Here is a 24,231-nt window from a genome sequence, read left to right as displayed (position 1 = left end):
TAATAAGTATATGTATGAAAAAAATTTACAAATGTGACCATATAAATTATAGAATTTGTAACCTAGAATGTATCTTTAAAAATCCACAGAAACTAGAGGAAGCTCAAAACTACTTGATAAAATGTGAAGTCATTAATTTTCAGAAGAACAGAACAGTGATCCTGGTGATTGCTATCAACAGCATAACAGTTGCTCTTCTTCATAACATTATGGAATAAAGGACCACTGAAGGCAAATACAGTAATTAAAAGAAAAGCACTTAGTGGGATGAAGATGTCCAAGGGACTAGGAAAGGGATTAACCTAAGAACAATCAATTAATATTTAATACTGATCTCATAATTAAGCAGAGTATTTAATGTCCTGGAAAATATAACTGAGTAAGAAGATGAAATTAAGAAATGAAATTTTATATAGCAGGAAAAGAAGCAGTCATTAAAATGAATCATATGTGAATCCTGTGTATTTTTCTCAAGAGAAGGAAATATAACTGTATTACCGTGGTTATTGTATAATGCAGAACAGGTCTGGATTCTTAAAGTATGATTTTTCCTAAATCCAATTTCCTAAACCCAATTCGAAGTTTATTCATTATTCACCGAGGTTCATTTTGCACAGATCTTAGTGAAATTATCCAGCTTGGACGCAGCCCTATTTTAGTGGGCTCAACAGTAGAATGTTACCCTATATTGAAGGTTAACAGAACTACTGTTCTCACCTTACTGAGTAATACTTGCTTCAGGGTAAAAGCTTATGACTAATGCATGTTTACATTTAAAATGGCCAGAATGAAAATTCCATCCACTGAAAAAATTCCATTTTCTTTCTATGAAAAAATGAAAAGTGAGAGCCTGTTTCTGGTCTCGCATCAATGCACAGTAAGTAGACTTTCTGTTGAAATCAAATTCTGTTGAACAGCATTACAGCTGTATAAAATGGAATTAATCCAGAAGCAGCAGCTTATTATCATAAATACACATAATTGAATGGTGAATATATGAACGGAAATCTACAGGTGTTAAATCTCAGTAAATAAAAGAAAGGTGAATCTGATTATGTCCTTCTTGCTCTCCATTTCTAACAAAACACAGCTTTTTTTTTTTCTTTTTGCACATCCACCATGCTCCAAACTGGATTAAAGATGTTGGCAGCTTTGGTATGTATGAGAGTAAAGGATTTAGACAGCTCATGGAGCACAAAAGTTTAACTGCTAAAAAACTCCATAAAATCAAATGTGACCCAACACTGAAATGTAACACTGAAAGTAAGTCTTTGTAGGGCAGACAGTAGAATGAATGTTGAGAAGAATACAGAATGAACAAGAATTTAAAGCAAAAACTCAAGCAGAAACTAGGCAGAATAATAAAAAGAAAAGTAAGCAAATAGTACCCTTCAAAACAGGAAAAATAGATTAGGGTTAAAGTGTTGCTTGAAACTGGAGCATCTGCGTGTTTAAATTAAAGCAGCAATGGAAGATAATTTACATGGTGGGGGGAAATTAGGGTTTTTTTTCTTTAAACATCTAGCAACACAAAGTAGGACTCCAAAAAAGATTTCAAAAGTATGTACTTTGTTATCAGTTGTGGCTTCAAGTTGCTGTTGCAGTTTTGCTATTTGTTCATGAAGATGATCTATTTCCTGCTCCTTTTCTCGCATGATGTGAGCGAGCCTCCCAGCCACTAAGTGATGGTCCTTTATGGTGCATTTTTCAGATTTCTGGATAGCTAGTCCCAGGATTTCCATTTCATCCTACCAAAAAAGCCCCCACAAACCCATGTTACAGTAGTACATAACATTTTCTGCATATTCTTGTATGAGTATTTAAGGCATAGCAATTAATATCAACAAACTGCATGGAATAAGAATTACAAGAGTTTATTAATATTTTACAAGTTGAACTGTGAAATGCTTGAGAGAGAATTTTATATCTTGGCTTTTTTCTAATAATGCATTTCTAGAACAAAGCTCTGGGCTTCTCTGTAACACACCTTATATAATTTGTTCTCCTGTTCAAGTTCTTGCAAGCGTGTAGTGGCCTCCTTTCGCTGAATTTCTAGTTGCATGTGCAATTGCTGCACTTCTTCATTTTTATTTTCTAGCTCCTCTCTGAACTGTTCCAGTTGTTCTTCAAGGTTTGTCACCTATGTTTCCAAAACAAAGGGTAGCAAAGGAGTATACAGTCATATCAAAAATTAAATGTCCTAATTTTCAAGTGCAATGTCTACAGTAAACTGGTTTGGTATGCAGAAACAGAAGTGTGCTTTTAAACTGAATGGAATTTTAAAACTTACTAAAAATCAGCTGAAAGCTCTCTGTTTTTCATTAACTGGACTCAATTTTGGTTCTAGAAATGCTCTTGTAAGTCATTAGCATTAACATAGACAATAATAACAGTTATCTTAGCTCACAAGGGAATTTCAAAGGCATTTGGACTGCTATCTCTCCAATCTGTTAAAAAATTTCACCTTTATACCTCACTAAACTCAACTGGAAAGCAAAAGCTAATAAATCAAAATGTCAGCAGAAACATGGAATATTTCACAGGTTTTACCTCCTTTTCCTTTCTGTCCACAGCTTCTCGTTCAGCTTGCAGTTGCACTTCAAGAGGTAATTCTCCCTTTACTATGATGGTGCCAAACTGTTTCCTTTCCTCCACCTTTAAATATAAATAATAGTAATAATGAACAGATAAGAAAAAGATATACTGTTTTGTTCTCAAGAATATAAGAAAGTAGCAACTAAATGGTAGTTTTAGACCAAACAATACCTTTTGCAAGTTGTCTGCACTGATGATTAAGGCTTGTTCCAGTTCTCTTATTCTGCATTCTAGTTTCTCAATTTCTTCATTTTGTTCTTGTATATCTCTCTGAAGTTGCTCCTTAGAGAGCAAAAGCTCACTGCATTTGTCTGTTTTTTCTTTTAGATGATTTGTTAACTGTTCAACCTGGTGATAATATAGCAAGAAGATGAATATGTTGTACCAGATTGGAAGGGTTTGCTAGCAATAGCAACAGCACTAATTTCTGACAGGGAAAAAATACCTCTTTTGTTTTTTTCCTCAGAACAAAACTCCTATTCTTTAGGTGAAACAGAATATGAAGTTAGGATACTGTAGTGCTACATCCAACAAATTCAAACAGCATTTTTTAAGAAGCGATATGTTCTGTGCTGTATCACCTACTCTCTACAACTGACCTTGTCTTCTGAAGCCTTCAGATTCTCTAGTCAGTTAAAAGCAAGTAGTATGGCATCCCTATGGAGCCCACTAAAAAGACCTTTAACATCAACAAATGGAATGTCTTGACCCTAAGGTCAAGATGCTATTTGCACCTTTGAGGAATATCATAGTAATAAAAATCTGTGACAAAATTATTCAAAATAAGGAGTTGATTAGTGACACAAAGACCCACTGAGCTTTAGGATATGCTTTTAACATTGAAAAGAATTGTCTTGCGAATCAGGAAGTTTTGGTTTCTTGATGTGTTAGATACATGGGACCAAACAGGTGTGATGGATGATATAACTTCACCTTCTGTAGGAGCATATTAAAAGAATAACTGAAGTAGTTAGGAGATAGAGATAGGAATGATCCCAGTTCCAGCAGTATTTCAGAAACAATTAATCAAAATTAGAGATGATTAAGATCTGTAGCAAATCCATGGTACTAGGCCCAATGCAGAGTCAATACCCGAGTTAAACTAAGCAACTGAGCACAAGACATGGAAAGTAATGTTTGTCCCACTCAAAAAACTGATTTCAGTATTTACAATTAGGACATTACAATGTAGCCAAAAGGTAGAAGGCTCAAAGCATTTCAATAGATAGGAGAGAAGAGGCCCAGAACATAAAGCTGACAGGATGGCATTATTGATGTTATCCATCCATGAGTAACATTAAAGTCTGAAGTGACCACAGAAAAGTCCTGAGAGAGAAATGGTAAAAGAAAAATCAAGTCTAGAGCAAACCCTTTATGACAACCCTCCCTGGAATAAGTTGACAGAGTATAGCTGAAACAACAGTAAAAAAAAGAAATGGTTATCAACAGTAAATGCTCACAGCATTCAAGCAAAGCAGAAGAGCATTTCAGAAACCTTACAACTGTGAAAAAATAAAGCTGCTACCTCAGAAAAGTATGAGAAATAATGACAAAATGTATTATTTATTATCCAAGTAACTTCATGACATCAAAATATACTATATAGTAAGACTATGTGCCTCACTTGATAAAAATTAAATGTAAATATAATACACCATTGAAAATTCTCACTATAACTTGTAATATATCTCTAAATTAGTTGATACACAATGTTGCAGCTGTTTGCAGACATTATCTTATTGTTTATCTATCTAATCTAATTCAGAAGCACCTAATATAAATCTCAGATTTTTAACCACAGTTATAGCTACCTTTCATTTTAAAGCATGCTTTAAATTTTCATTGTAGCATATCTGCCAATTTAAGATACATACATATATGTAGTATGTGTGTGATAGATCAGGAGGATTTTTACATACAGATTCTGTACAAAAAAAAAGGGGGGGGGCAATTTTTAGTATGCTGTCAAATTACGAATCCACATGCTACCCATGCCCCAAATTTTAACCAGACAGGTAACAAAATGAACTCAAAATGAACAACTTGGATTCAGGAAAACTACACATGCTAAAAAGTCTCTGCCATCTGTAGAACGTGTCAACAGAAGAGGAGTGTGCACACAAACTGCAATAGAAGGAAACAGGGAATTGCTCCCTATGTGTTAAGCACTCAACTAATTCCAGAAGATGCATTGTTACAGACTGCTGACAACCATATCACATAGTGCTGACTGAATACTTTGACTGAGATTTCTTACAAACTTTTTGTACTGAAATGTATAAACCCTCCCCTATGAATTACACTTCTAAATCTGAGACTTGCAAGTAATTAACTATTTCTACAACTTACATCTCACACACTTCCAACTTCTGTTCTATTACTGCCTATGATCCCGAACTATATAATACAGAATACTAAATATTGATAATATTTAAGAATTGAATTACAAAAACTGAACTACCGCAGGAAGAACTTTAATTTGCAAATCTCAGTGCAACCTAATAAGAGAAATTTTAATATTGAAAATCAGCCAAGAAAATAATGCAAATGTATCTGCCCTGCTCAAAAAGCAGGACAAAAGAAAAACTACAAAAACTAAAATGCAATTGAATTGACTAACAGGCCATCAAATAAAACATGCAAGAGCTTCATAATGTATAGCATTTGCACTGCTTCAACTTTTCTTGATTTTGCTGGATCTAAGAGTTTTCTGAGACTCCCCTGAGCTGCTGTTCTATAGTCACTAAATATGTTTCAGTGGAGACAGGCCTCCACCAGGGAGCTTCAAGTGTACATAGACAGCGCTACTACATCTCAGGTGCTAAACCTTGGTAACTCAATTACTTCAGTTTTGTACCTGTGCTATAAACAGGATGTCACAAAACAGCATAAAAACATATAAAATTGCTAAAGTAGTCCTGAATGTTTCCACAGGCTTCTGAAAAAAAAAGTGGATTTTCTAAATTAAGTCATATGAAAGAGCATTTTTCAAAGTTATGAAGTCACTGTATGTCTACTAAAAACAACCAACCAACCAATAAACCCTGAAAACAGAGGTTCACTACTTTCCCCCAGTACCTTACCCGTCATTCTAAGGGGATTTACCTTCCTGGTTTGTAAATAGATGCAGATCAGGTACACCATAAAGTAGCTTCATTACGGTCTCTTAACAGCTGTCAACTTGTCATTTATATTCATTGAGTACAAATAATAAAATGTGTTACCTCTCTGGTTTGATGTTCATTGACAGGCAGACTCCTTTGCGGAATCTTAAGCTGTTGTTCCAGCTTCTGGATCTCTTGTTGGAATACGTCTCTTTCGTGCTCTCGGTCAACTGCTTGCTCCTGAAAGTTAAGAAATGATGTGGATACACCATTTGATTTCAATCTAAATTAAGTATATTACTACTGTGTATTTCTGTTAATGTGAGGCTGGTAACAGTATGTCAGTATTTTTAAGGCAGCAGATCCTCTTTTGCAACTACCGTTAACAAAAACTCCTTTCAGCATTTGGGCCAACCAATTTCACTTTTCATTAAAAAACTAGGACAGCATAGATACATCTAGTATTATTTCACAAAAATAAGTTTTGTTTCTTCTGTTCCAGGTATACTACACAAATAGAAACAAGCCAGGATTTTATAATTTTTTTTAAATGTTTGTCTTTGATATATGTAGCATTAGAAATTAACTCTGTGTTAATATCCATGAGAAGCCAACAGTAAAAACCCCTGAAATAATATAAATGGTTTGAATTTTGTATTTCAGTTTTAACTTTTGAACCGTTTCAACTGTTATATCCAGTGAAACATCACCTTTAAATGACACTTTGTAAAACAGACAAACCTTATCAGATGCATGAAAATAAACTAGCTGAAGTACCCGATACAAAGAGGAATGCTTCTGTCTAGCAACAAAATACTTTGCAAAAATTCAGGAAACCAGAATAAAACCTTAACCTTTACAATCTGAAGATTTTAAAAACTCAGCTGCTGTTTTGAGGAAACAGCAAATTCTAATGCTGTTATTACAAACAGCTGCTCACCTCAGTAGTCAGTAACTCTCCTGTTCATGCTACTGATAATCCCAAACCATAATGCATTTGTAACTGACACTTGTAACAGGAATTTTTACTTCTGAACCTTGTCCTATTATGACACACTAGTTTCAGTAAGAAAAATAATCTTCTAATTGTAGAAAATCAAATATAGCAAATCCATTCATGGTAACGAGTATCTGGAAAAATCTCTCCTTTAGTACTTCTTAGATTATGCAGCGAAGGTGCCACAGGGCGTTCTATTTATTATGTAAAAATATCATTCCACCCTACTGCTTCCAGCTAGAGAGTTAATAGAGAAAGCACAGATATAACAGTTTTCTCTCAACAGCAGCACAGGGTGCTTAATAGGAATAAAATGGGAAAAGAAGGAGGTGAGGAAGATGGTGTTTGCTGAAAATGGGTTAGAGTCTAAAAGAAAATTGCAGAGGCAGCCTCAGAAAGGAAGAAGCTGGGTACAACAGATGCAACTGCCACTGTAAATGGGGACAAATACATATAATATAACTGTCTGGAAGGTTCAGCTTAGGATCTGGGAGGTAAGATTCTTAGCTACTACAAAGGAAGACTGTAAAAGAAACTATGGATCAGCTCCAACAGGCCCACAACCTCTTGTGTTTGGGGCCGCACAGCTGAAAACAGTGCTCCAGGTGAGGTCTCTCAAGAGCAGAGGGGGAGAATCACCTCCCTCGACCTCCTGAACATGCTTTTTTCTATGCAGCCCAGGATACAAAATTGGCCTTCTGGGCTGTGAATCCAGCTCATGCCCAGCTTTTTTATTCCCAGTTAAAAAGTACCCCAAATACGTCTCTGCTGGGCTGCTCTCAATCCTGTCCATCCCTCAGCCTATACAGCTGCCTCAACTGCCACTACACCTCAGCTGCCACAACTCAGGTGCAGGACTTTGCACAGACTTTAGACTAATTCTAAGAGACTTAACTGAAAAACATGGAAATTCTACCAACTGTTAAAAATGATCACAAAAAAATACGTTTCTTTATTAATTTTAGAAGTTTCCCATTATTTTAAACATTCAAGAAGTCTACTGAGTTATACTAAGAAATACAGAGCAGTCCTAAATAAGTGTCTTGAATGAATTTTTGACTTTTAAAACACTAATCATAGAATCACAGAATCGTAGAATAGTTAGGGTTGGAAAGGACCCTAAGATCATCTAGTTCCAAACCCCCTGCCATGGGCAGGGATACCTCACACTAAACCATCTCACCCAAGGCTTTGTCCAACCTGGTCTTGAACACTGCCAGGGATGGAGCATTCACAACCTCCCTGGGCAACCCATTCCAGTGCCTCACCACCCTAACAGGAAAGAACTTCCTCCTTATATCCAATCTAAACTTCCCCTGTTTAAGTTTTAACTCACTACCCCTTGTCCTGTCACTACAGTCCCTAACAAAGAGTCCCTCCCCAACATCCCTACAGCCCCCCTTCACATACTGGAAGGCTGCTATGAGGTCTCCACACATCCTTCTCTGCTCCAGGCTGAACAGCCCCAACTTTCTCAGGCTGTGTTCATACGGGAGGTGCTCCAGTCCCCTGATCATCCTCGTGGCCCTTCTCTGGACTTGTTCCAACAGTTCCATGTCCTTTTTATGTTGAGGACACCAGAACTGCACACAATACTCCAGGTGAGGTCTCACGAGAGCAGAGTAGAGGGGCAGGATCACCTCCTTCGACCTGCTGGTCACTCTCCTTTTGATGCAGCCCAGGATACGGTTGGCTTTCTGGGCTGCGAGTGCACACTGAAGCCGGCCCATGTTCATTTTCTCATCAACCAACACCCCCAAGTCCTTCTCCACAGGGCTGCTCTGAATCTCTTCCTTGCCCAACCTGTAGCTGTGCCTGGGATTGCTCTGACGCAGGTGCAGGACCTTGCACTTGGCATGGTTAAACTTCATGAGGTTGGCATCAGCCCACCTCACAAGTGTGTTGAGAAATTCTTGGGCTATAACACTGTGAATATTGTGTGCTTTTTTATGTTTGCTCAGAACTCAGGAAAAGTAGCATTTCCTGCTGAAAGAAACCTCAGTACAGGCACCCACCCACCCTCATGGAACTAGCCTTTTACCATACTTACATCTAGAAATTTTCTTGTTTTCTCAAGCTGCTTCTCCAAAGCCTGGTTTTGCTGCCTTAAGTCCATTAGTTCTGCATTTTTTTCTTGTTCTAGCTCTATGAAACGATTGACCTGTTCTTCCAAGTCTATTTCCAAGACTTTCACTTGCTTCTGAAGGTCACCATACTCTTTTTCAGCTTGACGCTGTACTTCAATTTTTTCTTTCATCAGCTTTTCTGTTTCCTCCAATAATTCTGTTTATAGTAAAAGCATCACACACTACTTTTAGATATGAATAGTTAATAATGTTATGAAGCAGAACCACTCCCCAAGGTATCCATGCTGTACTCTGCAGAAGGATGCGAACTGGTTTGGGTTTTTACTTTTTTTCTTTTTTAGAAAATGTATTTTCTTCTGAAAAATTATCAAGATAACCACTAAATCAAATCCATATGAAAACCACTATCCTTCAATTAGTCTTCAGAGAACCATTAGTGAAGTTGTTTGGATCACTTGCCTGTTTAAGTTTCATACAAATTAAAAGGTTTTTGTATAATTGAAAAGAAAATAAAATGCATGGGTTCAAGCTACAGCTAGAGTAAGCTAACAATGAAGTACAGAAAACCCAACCGTCTTCTCATCCCCAGCATCAGTAAAATCAATTCACTCCCAGTCTTCATCACTTAATGTGATACATGTAAGTAATTTGAAGGAAACAGGGAAAAGACTTAGCGAGGTTGCCAGGCAGACAGAGAGGGAAATTATCAACCTGTTACTGGAGCTTTGTAAAATCAATGATTGCATGGATGCCCAAAATTGAGTCCTCATGAAAAGGCAAGCATACACAGTAAAGCCCCAAACCACCCTATTAAGCCTCTGAAGCCACAGCCCATTGAAGTACATATTAACTAACCATATGAATCCTTGGAGGTAAAATCCAAACTGTAAAGTGCAATTACATTTGGATAATCTTCAAAACATGATTGATATTTAGACAGAAACAATACAATTTACTTTCACTATAGAAGAAATATCCTTTAAGTACCATCATCTTACATTATATTTAACCAATTCTCATTTCTAGGAAACTGTTATATATCAATGTAATACAGTATTTAGTTATTATAACAAATGACTCAATTGTATTTGGAAATAATAATAAAGAAAAAAAGCTACAAAATCTCCCTCCAATACTATCTAAGTATCTGTAATTCATAGGTGAATAAGATGATAGTTATTCATGAATTTGCTTATCATGTTTAGAAATTATAAGAAATGTTGTTAATGAAATGTAAAACTGAGTATGAAATACAACATTAAAGCTGCAGGCCAGTAAGAATTACAAGTAATGTCAGTAAGCCAAAAGCCCAATAATCCTGATTAACAATGTCAGTACGTGTAAGTCTTCCACCCAGTTACAGATTGGCCATGCAACATACAAACACACCTGCTTGGGAAGCTGCATCGACTGCAGCATCTACTAGGCCTAGGAGAATAGAGAAAGAGAGAAAACAAAAAAAAAGAAGCAAAGTAATTCACATGCCAGCTATAGTTTTCTTGTGGAGCAACAATGTAAGAGAAAATGAAGCCAAAGATAGAAGTGGCATTTAATGATAACGTTGTTGAGATAACTTAGGGAATGTGGTTAAGTTATTCCAGTATGTATGATGTAAGTACCTACACTTATATATATATATATAATTATCCTTACAGTTGTTATACATGAAAATCACTTTAAAATACTTAGAAACCTAAACCAAATAACTAAACTGGAGTCCTTGAAGGATCAGTAATTCTTAAAACACTGCTATGGTAAATTTCTTCCCCTATCATACACAGAAGTTACTAGTTTAAGGAAGAATTAAAAGACACAGGGTAAATGCTTTTTTTTTTTTTTTTGAGTAAGCAGTTAGTTAGATTACATTGACATGGTATTTATCTGTATTTTTCACTACAGTGCTGAAAGTTTTCATTACAGGTAGGTAACAGGCTTTCCTTACCATGCAACTTCTGTGCCATTCTTCCCCAAAAGAGGAATTTGTTAGAAAAGTGTATCTTCTGTGTCTAAAGTAACTATGGCAATCACGTTCTGGTAGGTATGCTTGCTAATCCCTTTAAAATACCGTGTGGAAAGTATTAGTATTTAGACCAGTATTTTTACCCATAACTTCAAGATACTCCACCTCCAGTGATAATAAAAGTAATAGCAGATTTTCAGAGGTATCAAGCTTTTTCTGGCTTGAAGAATAATTGTGAGTGCTCAACACTTCTGAAACCTCAACGATATTTTTTGTTTACATACGTAGAAAAGTTATTGTGCTAACATTAGGCATCAAGTATGAAATACCCCATTTTGCCTTATCACATTTTTATTAATGATTACAAACAAGGGGAGGAACCACTAAAATTTCTTGCAATTTTATTTGCAAGTATAAGAAAACCTCATGGAAAGACTGTGAAGAATACATACGCTGTTCGACTGGTCCTGCATCTGCTCTCATGGCATCCTTCTGTCTGGAAAGCAATTCCTTTTCTTCCTGGATCTGCTGCTGTTCAGCCTCTAACTCCTGTAATTTGTTACCTGTACACAGTAGTTCTTGCTCAAGATGGTCAATTACATCTATTTTTTCCTGGAGTTGTTTTTCCAGAAATGCTTTTTCATCTGCATAACCATCAATGAGGCCTGTAGAACAGAAATTTTGGGGCTGATTTTAATAGAAATACAGAACAATTTGAGTTTTTTGCATGGTAAAATTACTACAGTATTCCCACATGCTTGAGAATGTACAAAAAACTGAAGATGTTTCCATTTTCAATCCAAAGTAAAACCCCTGTGAGCACTGAGTTCCCTAAAAGAGAAAATTAAGTAATAGTCATCTTTGCATACACAGCCTGAGAAATCCAGGTCTGGTTCTCATGCATATCAGCCAAGTACCGCTGACTGTTCTTTTTTCCCAGACTTGGATTCACAGAGAACACAGCTGCACAGAGGGACTGGCTGTTGAAATAAAAAATACTGATCTAGAAACACCATTAACAGCAATTCAAAAATTTGAGACAACACAAATGCTAGTAATTATTCCCATCATACCAGATGCTGTTCAGAATGAGTGCTTAACAGACTGGAAGTTGAGAAGGCATTCCCAGGTTAAATAGGGTGCACACCCTCACAAAAAAGATACAAGGTGGTAGTCTGCTAAGATCACATGTTGTGGTATATACTCCTGCTTTTTTTTTTGTTTTTCTTTAAGAGATGTAATGAAGGTTGTCAGAGTTCAGTGAACAAATAGGCATTAGCATTTCTATCACTTTAGGTAACTCACATCTGACACCACTAAAACACTAGAGGTTTGAAAATGTCTCAGCCACAGCAGTTTTTGTGATGAGAAAGAAATGATCAAAAATGACACATTTTCTCTCAAGAGAAGACAGAGCACCATCAGATGTATAATGAATTAAGACATTGTTCTGCATACCTATCAAAGGAATTTGATGAGAGAATGTAGTTTGGTTTTGTCAGAGTATGCTCACAACTCAGTTCAATGAGCAGAAGAAATTAAATAAAGAGAGTTCTATGGCATTTTCGTTTCATTATATCAAAACCAAAAAAAAAGGTGCCTGTCTTTTAGAAGTGCATTAATTTCAGAAGTTCACAGAAAAAAAGGATGAAAAAATATTTAATTAATTCAGGAGTTGTAAAGCATTCAAGCAATGAGGGACAAATTAGCTGAATTCCTGCAAAAGACTGAACTGAATTTGCTCAACTGTGCAATGTATCTAACAAGGGCTAAAACTAGCATCAGATTCTGTCTTACACTCTAGAACTGTTCATTTACATGTGGGCAATCCCATTATCTACAAACTGGCATTTAGTAAGAGTCTGCAGGTTCTCTGCTGCTATTAGCAAATTTCATGACAGAATTGCATTGGTCCAGGGGAAAAAAACTACTTATTTTAGATTATTTGCTTGTCTGGTAGTAATAGGATAAAAATAAAAATGTGAAAATAAAAAATAGATAATAAGCAGGTCTCACTCTGTGGGATGTCATCTTCAAATATAATTATGCATGCATCCTCTGCAATAAAGAAGAGGCAAGATCGTAGTTCTTGGTGGACAACTTGACTAATGTAAAAAATACAGACCCAAAAGGCAAAGTAACAGAGATAAGTCACTAATAAGCACTTTTAAAAAATAAAATTACTCTCCAGCATTTTTTTTAGTTACTCCTTGTAGGAATAAACCAATGCAGAGGGCTCTGACATTACGGCAGATTCCTACCTTTAAACAAAAATGAACTGTAACCTTTCTCATTTGTCCTAACGTGTTAGTCTGTATTACCTTATTATAGAAGATACGTGAATAAAAAAAATAAAATCTAATAAGACAAAAATATTATCCTTGAAGAAAAGCAGCAATAAACATAAAAGCTGCCAATGTTCTGAAATTCACCAATACTAAACAGTTCTGTAACTACATCTGTGCAAAAACATAAATTCTTGGGTCAACATTTTGGTGGAAGATTTAATCTTTTTTTTGTATGTTTAGATAGGTTCTACATGAGGGTTTTTTCACTCTTAATTTTTTAAAAAAAAGTAATAATGCCACTTTCAGATTTGAATCTATTCCCTCTGAAATCAGTTTTCCTCCTTTCCAGTTTTACTAAAGCTATTGAAATGCTGCAGCCAGTACTGGTGCAGATGACACACAACATTTACACTGCGTGAACTGACAAGCTACCAACTGTTCCTCACACCACATTTTAGACACTTGGCCTAGAAACCTGCATTTCCTTGTCTGGTTATGTGTCCCACCTATTAATAGCATGTGAACTCATGTTGGATTATCTGTAAAAACAAGATGAAGTCTGGCAGGGTAGCATTCTCAAGGAATAACATTTGGCTATGAAACTTTATGCTGCCACTTGAAAACAGACTTCAGAGAAGTCTGCTGACCTTTAGAACTAACTAAAGTATCTTTCTGCTTACTACTACGGACAACTGACCTACAGGGTTGGCGTTTTGGTCATCTTTTCTAGCTGCTAATTACAAAGAGATAATGGTAGAAATGCGGGGTGGAAATAAAAATATTAGGCTATAAAGACAACAAAGCTATTTCTAAAGAACAAATTAAGTGTCTGTCAGATTTGAACATACTTTCCTGATGTCAGAAAAGATTATTAGACTTCCCCTGTTGCAATACCCTGCAATTTTTAACCGCTTCCTTAATGCAGCTGCAAATGCACTTACAAAATGGCTTCAAACAAAGTGCTAACTGAAGCATATCACCACCACAGCATTAAAGTCAGAGTGAAGGTTCTGAGTTTTTATCCATGTTTGTGAGAAACTAAGTGAACGTCAAAAGGCAGCAGGCACAAACTGAAATATGGGAAACTGCATTTCAACACACAAAAAAGGTGGTTTTTTTACCTTTTTTGCCTTTTTGGCTGTGGTCAAAATCTAGAACAGGCTGCCCAGACACACTGTGGACAAACATGGACAATGTCGATTCAAAACTTGAGAGGACACAGTCCTGGGCAACTTGTTCTTACCTGATCCTGCCTTGTGCATGGGGTTGGAATAGAGATGACCTCCGAAGCTGCCTTCCTGCTTCAACTGTTTATCATTTTATGATACTAAGTTGTTAATATTTAAGCTTGTCTGCAAAAACACATATCCAAGCTATTAATTTTAGTAAGTCAGACAATACTGAAACAAAACTGGGAAAAAGAATCACAGAGTGGTTGATGGTTGTAGGACCTCCAAAGGTCATCTTATCCATAACTATCTAGAGGGCTGATAACATTCTAAAAATCTCCAAAGAAACTGATCTAATTAATCTTATAATAAATAGTGAATGTAAAGTTCAACAACTCATTAAAAAGCTACTCACCTTCAGCTTTACTAAGCTCCAAAGCCAACTGCTCTCTGGCTTTGGTTTCTTCATTAAGATGTTCTTGTAGTTCTTCCTGATATTTGATAAACTCTGTGGCCTCTTGTTGCTTTTTGAAGGACTCTCGCATGAGTTCTGTCTGAGTAATTTTAGCATGTTCAAGCTATAACAGGTAAAAATGACGTAAGTTAAATAAGCCAAAGGTTTTTAGACAACTCTATCATTCCTATTTCTTTACAATGTCTCACATAACTGCACTGGACACTGGATAAGAACTTTACTGGACAAACATTTGAAGACTACAATAGGAAGATTGACTCAGTACAAAAGTCTAAGCAAATAGGTTTTGTCAGTATAATGAACTCAATGAACCGCCTGGCTAAATCCTTGTCTTTGTTCCGGTAATTCCTGGTTTAGGAGTTTACACTAGATTCACCTTTGTTTGAGCAGGAGTTTTACACTACACGAGTAAGCTACCGCCCACCATATACTTAGAATGACTAAAAAACATTGCATAAAGCTGGCAGAGGTTTCAATATAAACTGACACAAGTGGTGCTTCATCTCGTTTTCTCCTTAAGATGAAGATAAATGAGACCACCAGGAAAATGGGAACTTTGAATATACCACACAGGCAGTAAAGCAATGTTTCTTCCAGCTGTCCACCTAACAGATTTATTCAGGATTTTTTTTTTTTTTAATATCCTTCTCTGCTTGTCTGATGGGTTAATACTTAACATGTACTGCACAGACGTAGCACAATCTTACTATGACACTCTACTTAACTACTACAAAACCAGGACTGAAAAGCATGGCTTTTTCAGAGTAAGACAACATATTCCAATGTCAGAACATGAAATAACACTTATTTCCTGATCCTCTCACCCCTTTCTTTTTACTTTTCTCTTTTAATGTTATGGATATTGGTAGACATTTATAAGATAGTAACATCTGTGGCTTTGTTTTATAGAAACATGCTTTCTCTCAATTTCTTGGGGAAAAAAACAAAAAACAAACCAAAAAAGCTTTCTCACCATCTCCAGAGAAGTTAATGAGTATGATTAGCTTGCTTTAAAAACTCTTAGAACACTGCACACAAAACTACCCATTTATAAATAAAATTATACTTTGAAAAGAATTTCTGAATAATCAATAAATTCTCATTTATAATTCACTGAATTACAATACTTCTTTTCTCCAGCATTATTTTTTAGATGGACATCATTAATGTGTATTTATTATGACAGAAGTTAAAGAAAGGTACAAATACTGCAGTTGAATATCTGCAGTGGTTTGAGATACTTTAAAAATCACTTTTATTCTTACATTTTGAAGTGTTTAATGAAAGACCCATCTCAGGTAGAAGGGAAATGTATAATAGGATTACTTTACATGGACAATAATAAAAATGGGTTACTTAAACATAATCAAATATTCCTACTAAAACTCAGTATAAAAATTATTCTCTATCTCTTTTCAATAACAACTCAAGTCATTATTAAAAATAACATGGCAAAACAAAAAAAAGATACACAAACATGAACATGATTTTCCAAGAACAAAAAATTCCTCCATGGGATCACTGGAAGTCATTAACAAGCTTGTGCTAGTTAATATTACTAGTTAGTGCATAAAAACTATAAAAGTAAATTATTGACAGTTAGAAAAATGTAAGGTAACATCAAAGTGCTTTAAAGAGCTCTCAAATCTCTATAATTCAATATATTTCTGTGTCTGCCCATTTTCTCTTGTTAGAAATTCAAAGAAAGAATTAAAGCTTTTTTAGTACCCACTAAAAACTCACTAGGAAAAAATCCTGTCAGCAGTACATAATAACTTTAACAACAAATACAAGTTTATATCATTTTTCACTGTATTCTCTTCTATATAAGCTGATTTAAAATATATTTTCTTTTAAAAACTTTTATACTTACTGAATAGGGAGGTGTAGGCAAGGAGATTTTAGAGACAACTTTTACAATGTGCCCATTTTTTTTGTGGCTGAAGTGAAAAATTGAAGTATTTACAACTACAGAATTATTCTCATCCAAGTGTTCAGTAAAAGGAAAAGGATATGGTAAAGGCACACGAGACTGAACCTCGTATGTATCTTCTTCTTGTCCTTCAGTCCACAAACCACTAAACAGATTAGACGCCCAGTAGGTGTGGTAAGAATCCATTCCAAAAAATATCGTTGTTGCTGTCTTCTCAATTGTCACATGGGTATTTCGCACCAAATAGGCTCGTTTTAGAAAATTCCAACAGGTATTTGTAAACAGAGCATGTCTACTTAGCAGTCCGAAGACACGTATCAGTACTATCGGTTACAAACCTACTCACAATCAGCAGGAAGCCTCAAATCACATTCTCAAGCAGAGTTATTCGGTTGTTGATTAATCCAGAATAGACAGAGGTGCAAGAAAACTTTGTGTAGTCAGTCCTAAAAATCCTTCTTAGAGAAGTTTCACATGAAAAAGCAACAGAAATCTTCCAGCAGCAGCTGACAGGTAATTTCCAAGGCAAGGAAGCGTAATTTTACCTGCACAGATACGCTGCAGCAGACATGCAAGCTAGCAGAACAGAAACTAAAAATGATTTTCGATCTCCACTATGGCAAATGAAAGAGAAATACAGATATGTCACTGAGTTTCTTCATTCTTGATCTTTGAGTTGATTCAAAAGGAAGAACTTTCTCAAGCTGTGCTAGTCTAAAGGCTTCCTGTTAGTATCTCCCAACCAAAAGAGTTCAGGGGAGTGGCCTGATTTATTTACCTATACATAACACCAGCAGGTGGAATTTGAATTAATACACCCACTATATGCCTTGCCTGAAAACTTTCAAACTGCACTTCAGGTCTGAAAGTGTGTGTTCAGACAGGTCTCAAAGTTACTTTGAAGATTTTGCCAGGTTTCTCTCACTCTTTTAAGTTTATGTGAAGAGATGGGTACACGTATGTATGCACAACACAACTGAGTAAGAGAAAAGGTTAGAACAGTTTCTAGCTGTAATTAGTTTTAATTATAAAATATTTCAGAGTAGAAAAAATAAAGGGTTCAATTTCTGAATATTTAAGAATAATTGTCAAGTCACCTACAAACCCTTCGTATGTACAGAAATGTGTATAATCCAGTAAGTACACAACAGACATTGAAAAGCAGACAAGCCTGAACGCTTGCAAAGTACCTCTACAGAAAAGATGTCAATATTTATATTTAATACTGTGGGATAATGTGTAAACAGATTAAGATTTTGTTAATTTAAAAAACCCCAAACAGGTTATGATCACTGGGGATAAATCCATATTTGTACAATCTATACCAATGAAACAAATGTGTGTATGTGTTTGAGCCAAAACATAACTCTGCTGCTGGCAAGGTCTCAGCTACAAAGCTATGAAGGGAAAATAAACTTTCTTGATCAACTGACAATAAATAAAAATAAGCTACGTAGAATACACCGATTAATTTCATCAGTACTTTGAGAAGTAAATACTTACTGAAAAAACATCAGTCACAAAAGTAAAACAATTTGGGGCTATGTATAAAATTAATGCATTTAAATAGAAGCAACAAAATACTCAGAAAAAAAATAATGTATTGACAATGCTTTTATAATTGCTGCATGAATTCTTAACTACTGTAAAACTTTGAAGTTAGTTTTCTCTGTCTGTATCATCTGCTCCTTAAATGGGAGACTTCCTACAAATGCCTAACCATACTTTTTTCAGAACTCCATATATTGGAGTATCTGTGTATACTTTTTTGTTATTATGTAATGCTGCCTTAAGCTGAAAAAAGACCTCAAAAAGCCAAATATCTCTTTTAAATTGAACTCATGCTCAAACAGAAGAGACCTGTTGCAGAACGAGTTTGAAAAGAAATGAAATGGAGAAACTGGCTTAAAAGAACCACCAGAGTACTTGCTTTACTAAGTCAGAGGACGTTCTCTGAATTTGTATTTAAATTACTTTAAATTTTAGTAAGTCACAGATTAGTCTTTTTTTTTAAGAAAACAGGAGTATCAATTTCATGTTTGAAGTATTTTTCAAAACCAATAATACTTAGATGCTTAAAACTTCTAAAGTACTAGACTTAATACAAACTTTCAAATTACTTTCATTATCACAATTTTTTTTTCTCCTTAATTTCCAGTAGTTAGGATTGATGTGATTTACACCTAGAGACAAGGATGCAATGACTTTTTAAGTCATATTATTACTTACTTAACAAATACATGGGTCTGTAGTATAGAACACACTGTATCCTTTGAACTCTAGTCTCAAATAGATTAAAAAGCTGACTCTAAAGACAAAGTTCCTCAAGAGAGCTTAAGAAGTACAGTGAGTATTTACTCTGATACTTTCAAACTGAGATGTACATAATGTAAAGCACATAATATAAGCAGTGTGATTTGCACGGAGCTAGGCATACAGCTCCCATCTCAATTAACAGAGAAGAACCCTGAACCCAGACAGCAACTAATATCTTGCCATGCAAAGTACCCTGACAGCAAACAGAAAGGAGTAAGCCATACAATGCCTCTTTTTTGAAGAGTATTTATGAATCACATACCTCATATAAATACTAGAAAGCTGGAAGTACAAACTTCTTTTCTGACAGAAAGGTAGATATGTGCCTAACACACAAATATTGTGCCTTTTTTTGGCCAGTCAACTGACATGTTAAAATGGTTGTCAAGAGAACTGGGAGGTTGCCCTTTAAGCCTCCCTTTTCAAAATGGCCAGTTCAATGTGCCTTGACACCTCTTGTCTCATCTTTGGATTGCAGTAGAACGCAGATGACACACCCATATGAGCAATGAAACGTGCCCAAGATTGACAAACATGCCCAAATTTAGACTTCCTCTGTGGTCCAAAGCAGATAGCTAACACGAATCTAAATTCATCACTGGATGATGCTGGAGTAGACATCTTTAGCATTGTTTCAGCTTTCAGAATGAGCCTCATACGAGGTTTTAGGCTTACAGAAACCACATTCATGAGAAAAATAAAGAAGGAAAAAAAAAAAAAAGACAAAAATTTCAAGATGCATCCCTATCAGACCACCCTACCTGATTCGAAGTTTCATTGATAGCTTCCAGAAGCTTTTCAACAGCTGCTTGTAGACGAGAACTAATATTCAGAATGAGTTCTTCATTTTCAGGATCTATTTCCACTCCACTTTCTGCAAGATGTTGGCTCAGCAGTCCTTCATCCATTGCTCCTGACCACATGTTAATATCATCATCTCCCATACTACTACCATGGTATGAGGAACAGGACTCTGGAAAAACAATGATTGCCTTTTCACACAGACTCTCAGCACTTCAAAACATGAAAAATTGCACATCCAAATTATGATTAGAAAGGCAAGTCATAAAATGATTAAAATATTTGTATTCATCACAAAGACAGGGAAATATTGCATACTAAAGTTTACACAAACAATATACACAAAGTGTTAACTAAAAACAAGCAGAAGGGAAAGAGAAAAGGAGATACTAACAGAAAATAGCTTAGCTGCCCTTTCAGTACACTTTTCATCTTTGAGGCTCATCTTCAACCCTTTGTTACTATCAGTAACCCTTAATACTTTAAATAACTTGCAATAGTAACTTGCAAATTGTATTTGAAATACAACCAGGTAAAAAAACCCAAAACAAAGCAGACAAGTCGGTCCCTGCTTCACCAATGCCCAGCTATGTTAGTGTGCATTAACACTAACTATTCAAGTAGTGATTCAAAAGCACAGCCTCAAGTGAGTAAAGGGAAAGACACGCACATAATTCAGACAACTTCTCAGGGCAGACTAGAATACATAACATCAAAAATTCAGCACTATTATTAATAAACTGAAAATTGATTAAAATGAGTAGCCGAACAAAACCAGGACAATGCAGAGGACTGTAACTGTCCCTACTGGTAGGCCACCTGGCACCTGCCTGCTGCTCAGCCTTCCTGAGGTCTGATACAGTTTAAGGGCATTTACCATTCTGTCTGAAAAGCAGGAAACACAAAATTTGCCTATGGTATTAAACTGATAGAAATTAATCTAGAAAACAGTAATTTTGCCATATTTAGAATTCAGGGCTGTTATTTAAGCATGACAAGTGCAAGCAAACTCCTGAAGTGTTTAAAAATCATGCTTTCAGCATGAAATAGCAATACAGTAGCAACATTACAACAGTGGATAACTATTGTTGGTATTGTGCTTCAAAAATGAAGAAGTGTTATGCCATTAGGCTGTCTGACTTGAAACGTCAAAATAAATGCTACTGTGGAAAGTTTTTAAAATGACAGTTTATTTTAATGAAGTACATTTCTGAAATAGATTTAAAATCAATGCAATGTTTTTGTGCTTTGTTTTTGTGTTGGGTTTTTTTCAACAATTAGATCTTGGTTTTGGTTTTCAAAAAAAAAAAATCCACCTTATTTTTGGGAAACAGCAGTATGACTAAATGAGTTAAGACTGGTCAATACCTGTTTAGCAGTAAAGTTGCAATACTCCGTAATCTCTGAATTTAAGTTCCTGGTTTCTCTATGAATTGTGACTGCTGAACCGGAACAGTTTGTTTAGTTACAGAGATTGTAATGAAATTATAATTGGTCAATTTTACAAAATTGTCTTTAAAAACTGTAGTCAGTACACGTTAGACACAATTTCCTTATACTTGCTCTTGCCTCTTAACCAGGCATACAAATAACACTGGAAATCTTGTTGTTGATGTTGTTTGAACCTAGCAAGGAAGTCAGATTCTAGTTTTCAGGTTTGTTTTTATTTTTTTTAACAACTTGCAACATGATTAACCACCTGGCTTGCTTAATATACCTGCAAACATTCTGATAATAATATCTACACACTTATTTCACTATAGATGCAGCTTGTATATATATGACCCATATACAACGAAGTAATCTAGAGGGATTTTAATTTAGAAAGGTTTCATTTTGTTTACTTTTATTTTACAATTGCTAAGATTTTTAAAATGCAGATGTACTTGGTAATTTTTTTCTTCTAGTTACATCATTACTGTTTCATATCTCCTTTTAGGTATGTGGGATATAACGTTACAAACTATTTTCACACTCCAAAGGGAAAAAACAGAGGCACACTATATGCATGAATGGAATGAATTACCGGATGAATAGAATACACATTCACATGGCACCTTTCATCTACACAGGATTTCAAAGCACTTTTAATACTGCACTTTGGAACAAACTGCTACAGTGGAGTCACCCTAGCAGTAGCTGGCAGTTATTCTCTGCCAGCACACTAAAGATTCCCAATGGAATTGTACAGCACAAAAGCTTCCCCATAACATCCTAATATTTCACCCCCCCTGCAGTGTAAGGAAGGCTGCAAAATTAACAATTGCACATTTTTTATTCAATAGCATTCTGATCTCTCAACACCCAAATTTGGGTTGGTTCTGGGTGTCTCAAAATACCAATAGTGATACAAAAGCTTTAATATCCTCAGAGTAGAAAGGACCTTCATTTAAGATGGACATCCAGCAGCATACGTATTTCCAAATGCTGTGCCAAGGTAGTTAAAGGCTGAGTTGAAGGAAAACATATTCCCTACTGAGCCACCGACACACTTACTGCAGCACCTGATGCTCTTTGGAGGCCACCCATCTTAAGTACTGACCAGGTAAGACCCTGCTTAGCTTCAGAGATCTCACCAAATAAAAGCCCACAGTACAGTAGCACAGCTATAAACAAGATAAAACAATCAACATATTAGTTATTGCACAAGCTAATTCTTTCCTGATGGAGTACAAATTATCTATGTAATGTCCCTGTCTTCCTTCTCAGGCTTAACTCATAATTCATGTCCCATAACCTTTACATTTTAGCAAATCATTTGCTCAAGTAGTACAGTTGAATTGTGCAATGATGAGTGCATATCAAATGGAAAAATAAACTTTATACAGAATAACTGCAGAACTGTGTAGTGTGTTACAAAACCATCTAAACTTCTGGCTGTCTGGAAACTTAAAACATAATAGGCTTAAAACACTGATGCCTGCTCAGAACGTAATTATTTCAAAAGCCAGGTCCAGAATATGTCTCTTACATTACTAGTATTACAAATATTATTACTACTTCTTGCCAATGACAAGAACAGTACAGTTTGGCCTCCAAGAAGGCATGACAAGACTTTAAACTCCTGTTTTGCTATGTCAGTTCTTTTGTAATTTGCTTCCATTTCTTCCGGATAAATGCAAAATAAATCAATGTAACAATATAATTTTATTACATGAAAAATCTCATAATATCATAATTTACCTGAAATGTAACTATAAACAAATGAGGGAAAGAAAAAGAGTTGTCATCTAAAGTATAATTTGGAACATTTAAACTTTACTCTCAAAGATAAACAAGGAAAACCATAAAGTACCAAATTCACCCTGTAATAATTCTGTTTATACTGTAAGGTTGGCAAGTCAAATAGAAAAATCAATGGCAAATCATAAATGTACATGCCTATAACTTATATAAAACAGCATGTAAGAACAGGAGTTCATGTTAAATGTCTTCCTAACTGCAAAGTGAAAATCTCTCTATCTTTTTCCCCTGAAAATGGCCCTAGTACACAGTATCTTGCTGGAAGATTTTCAGTGGTAGAAGCAAGAAATAGAAAAGTTGTCAAGCTTATTAACCACCCCTGGCAGTTGTATTCCTAACCCTGATTTTACTAATCCTTAGAACGCTTTTCATTCTTCCATCCCAGTAGAATTAAAACCAAATTTTCTGTTTCCCAATTTTCTTTTTCAGTCCACTCAAAATAATAAACAGAATGTAACTGGCTCAAGTAAAAATGTCTTTTCCTTGTGTAGTAACAAAAAAGAAACCCCAAACCAACAAAAGCTCATATTGTTTCCTTTGCCAGGAATTGCAATTCATCACGTCAGATACCATGGTCCACTAAATCTTAAGAAAAGTGCTTAATTATATAGTGTTTACAAGTTTCAGATACGTAAGTTGTTTGTGAACTGTCAACTGACACTTCTGAAGCAAAACATACTTTGCATCATGCAGAACTAGTATCTAAGTTTACCCCTGGGATTCCACTAAAAAATTAAGGTTAGGGGTTACAAGCTGAAAACAAAACAAAACAATTTTTATGGTGGGTCAGTATATAAAGCCATTTACTACCTTGTTCCTGATATACTGTTCAGAAACAAGGAGCTCAGAAAGCAGGTAAAGTGTTTTACAACAAATGCCATAACCACACAGGCTTCTCCAGAGCAATCTGCAGTGCTACAATTCCCCCTAAGGTACAACATCTGAGGGAAGAGTAGAGCAACGCCTCCTGGCTCTGTCATCCTGATTCCTGACCCAAATCTCCAGGCAGAATTAACTCACCAGCTTACTTTACACAAATGCTGCTCATTTCCAATGATATGCTTTATGACTGAAATTTGAACTTTACTCACTCTGCTAGAAATAAAATCCTGTGATAGCCAATGACTTAGACAAGGTCTCAGATAAACCTCTATACACTCTATAAATCAAGGTTGTGGTTGTTAAGTATGTGACCTTAACGATTCAGCTTTTTAAAATGCTGAAACCTGGCAAAAACAGTAAGCTGAGTTTTGTTTGTCAATA

General features: G+C 35.6%; 1 protein-coding gene across 15 annotated transcripts in view; it reads right to left on the bottom strand.

Annotated features, from left to right (window-relative positions):
* AKAP9 (A-kinase anchoring protein 9) overlaps positions 1–24,231 on the bottom strand; it is a 429,434-nt gene that overhangs the window by 20,056 nt on the left and 385,147 nt on the right. For 11 of the 15 annotated variants that reach the window (XM_061468443.1, XM_061468440.1, XM_061468444.1 and 8 more), the window contains 11 exons: positions 20,545–20,610; positions 19,686–19,897; positions 14,616–14,778; positions 11,196–11,408; positions 10,173–10,211; positions 8,747–8,979; positions 5,820–5,939; positions 2,767–2,943; positions 2,551–2,655; positions 1,988–2,140; positions 1,569–1,748 (listed from right to left, as the gene is read on the bottom strand). In XM_061468443.1, the coding sequence (XP_061324427.1) occupies positions 1,569–1,748; positions 1,988–2,140; positions 2,551–2,655; positions 2,767–2,943; positions 5,820–5,939; positions 8,747–8,979; positions 10,173–10,211; positions 11,196–11,408; positions 14,616–14,778; positions 19,686–19,897; positions 20,545–20,610 (1,661 nt within the window). The remainder of the gene's footprint in view (positions 1–1,568; positions 1,749–1,987; positions 2,141–2,550; positions 2,656–2,766; positions 2,944–5,819; positions 5,940–8,746; positions 8,980–10,172; positions 10,212–11,195; positions 11,409–14,615; positions 14,779–19,685; positions 19,898–20,544; positions 20,611–24,231) is intronic. The other 4 variants (XM_061468451.1, XM_061468445.1, XM_061468449.1 and 1 more) reach the window with 4 other exon arrangements.

Source organism: Pezoporus flaviventris, unplaced genomic scaffold (assembly GCF_033815535.1).
Source record: "Pezoporus flaviventris isolate CSIRO_AGI_PZ_B2104156 unplaced genomic scaffold, CSIRO_AGI_Pfla_v1 ptg000047l, whole genome shotgun sequence".
NCBI classification, from domain to species: Eukaryota; Metazoa; Chordata; class Aves; order Psittaciformes; family Psittacidae; genus Pezoporus; species Pezoporus flaviventris.
The sequence above is the reverse complement of the archived record's forward strand: the minus strand, read 5'-3'. Positions and strand labels throughout refer to the sequence as shown.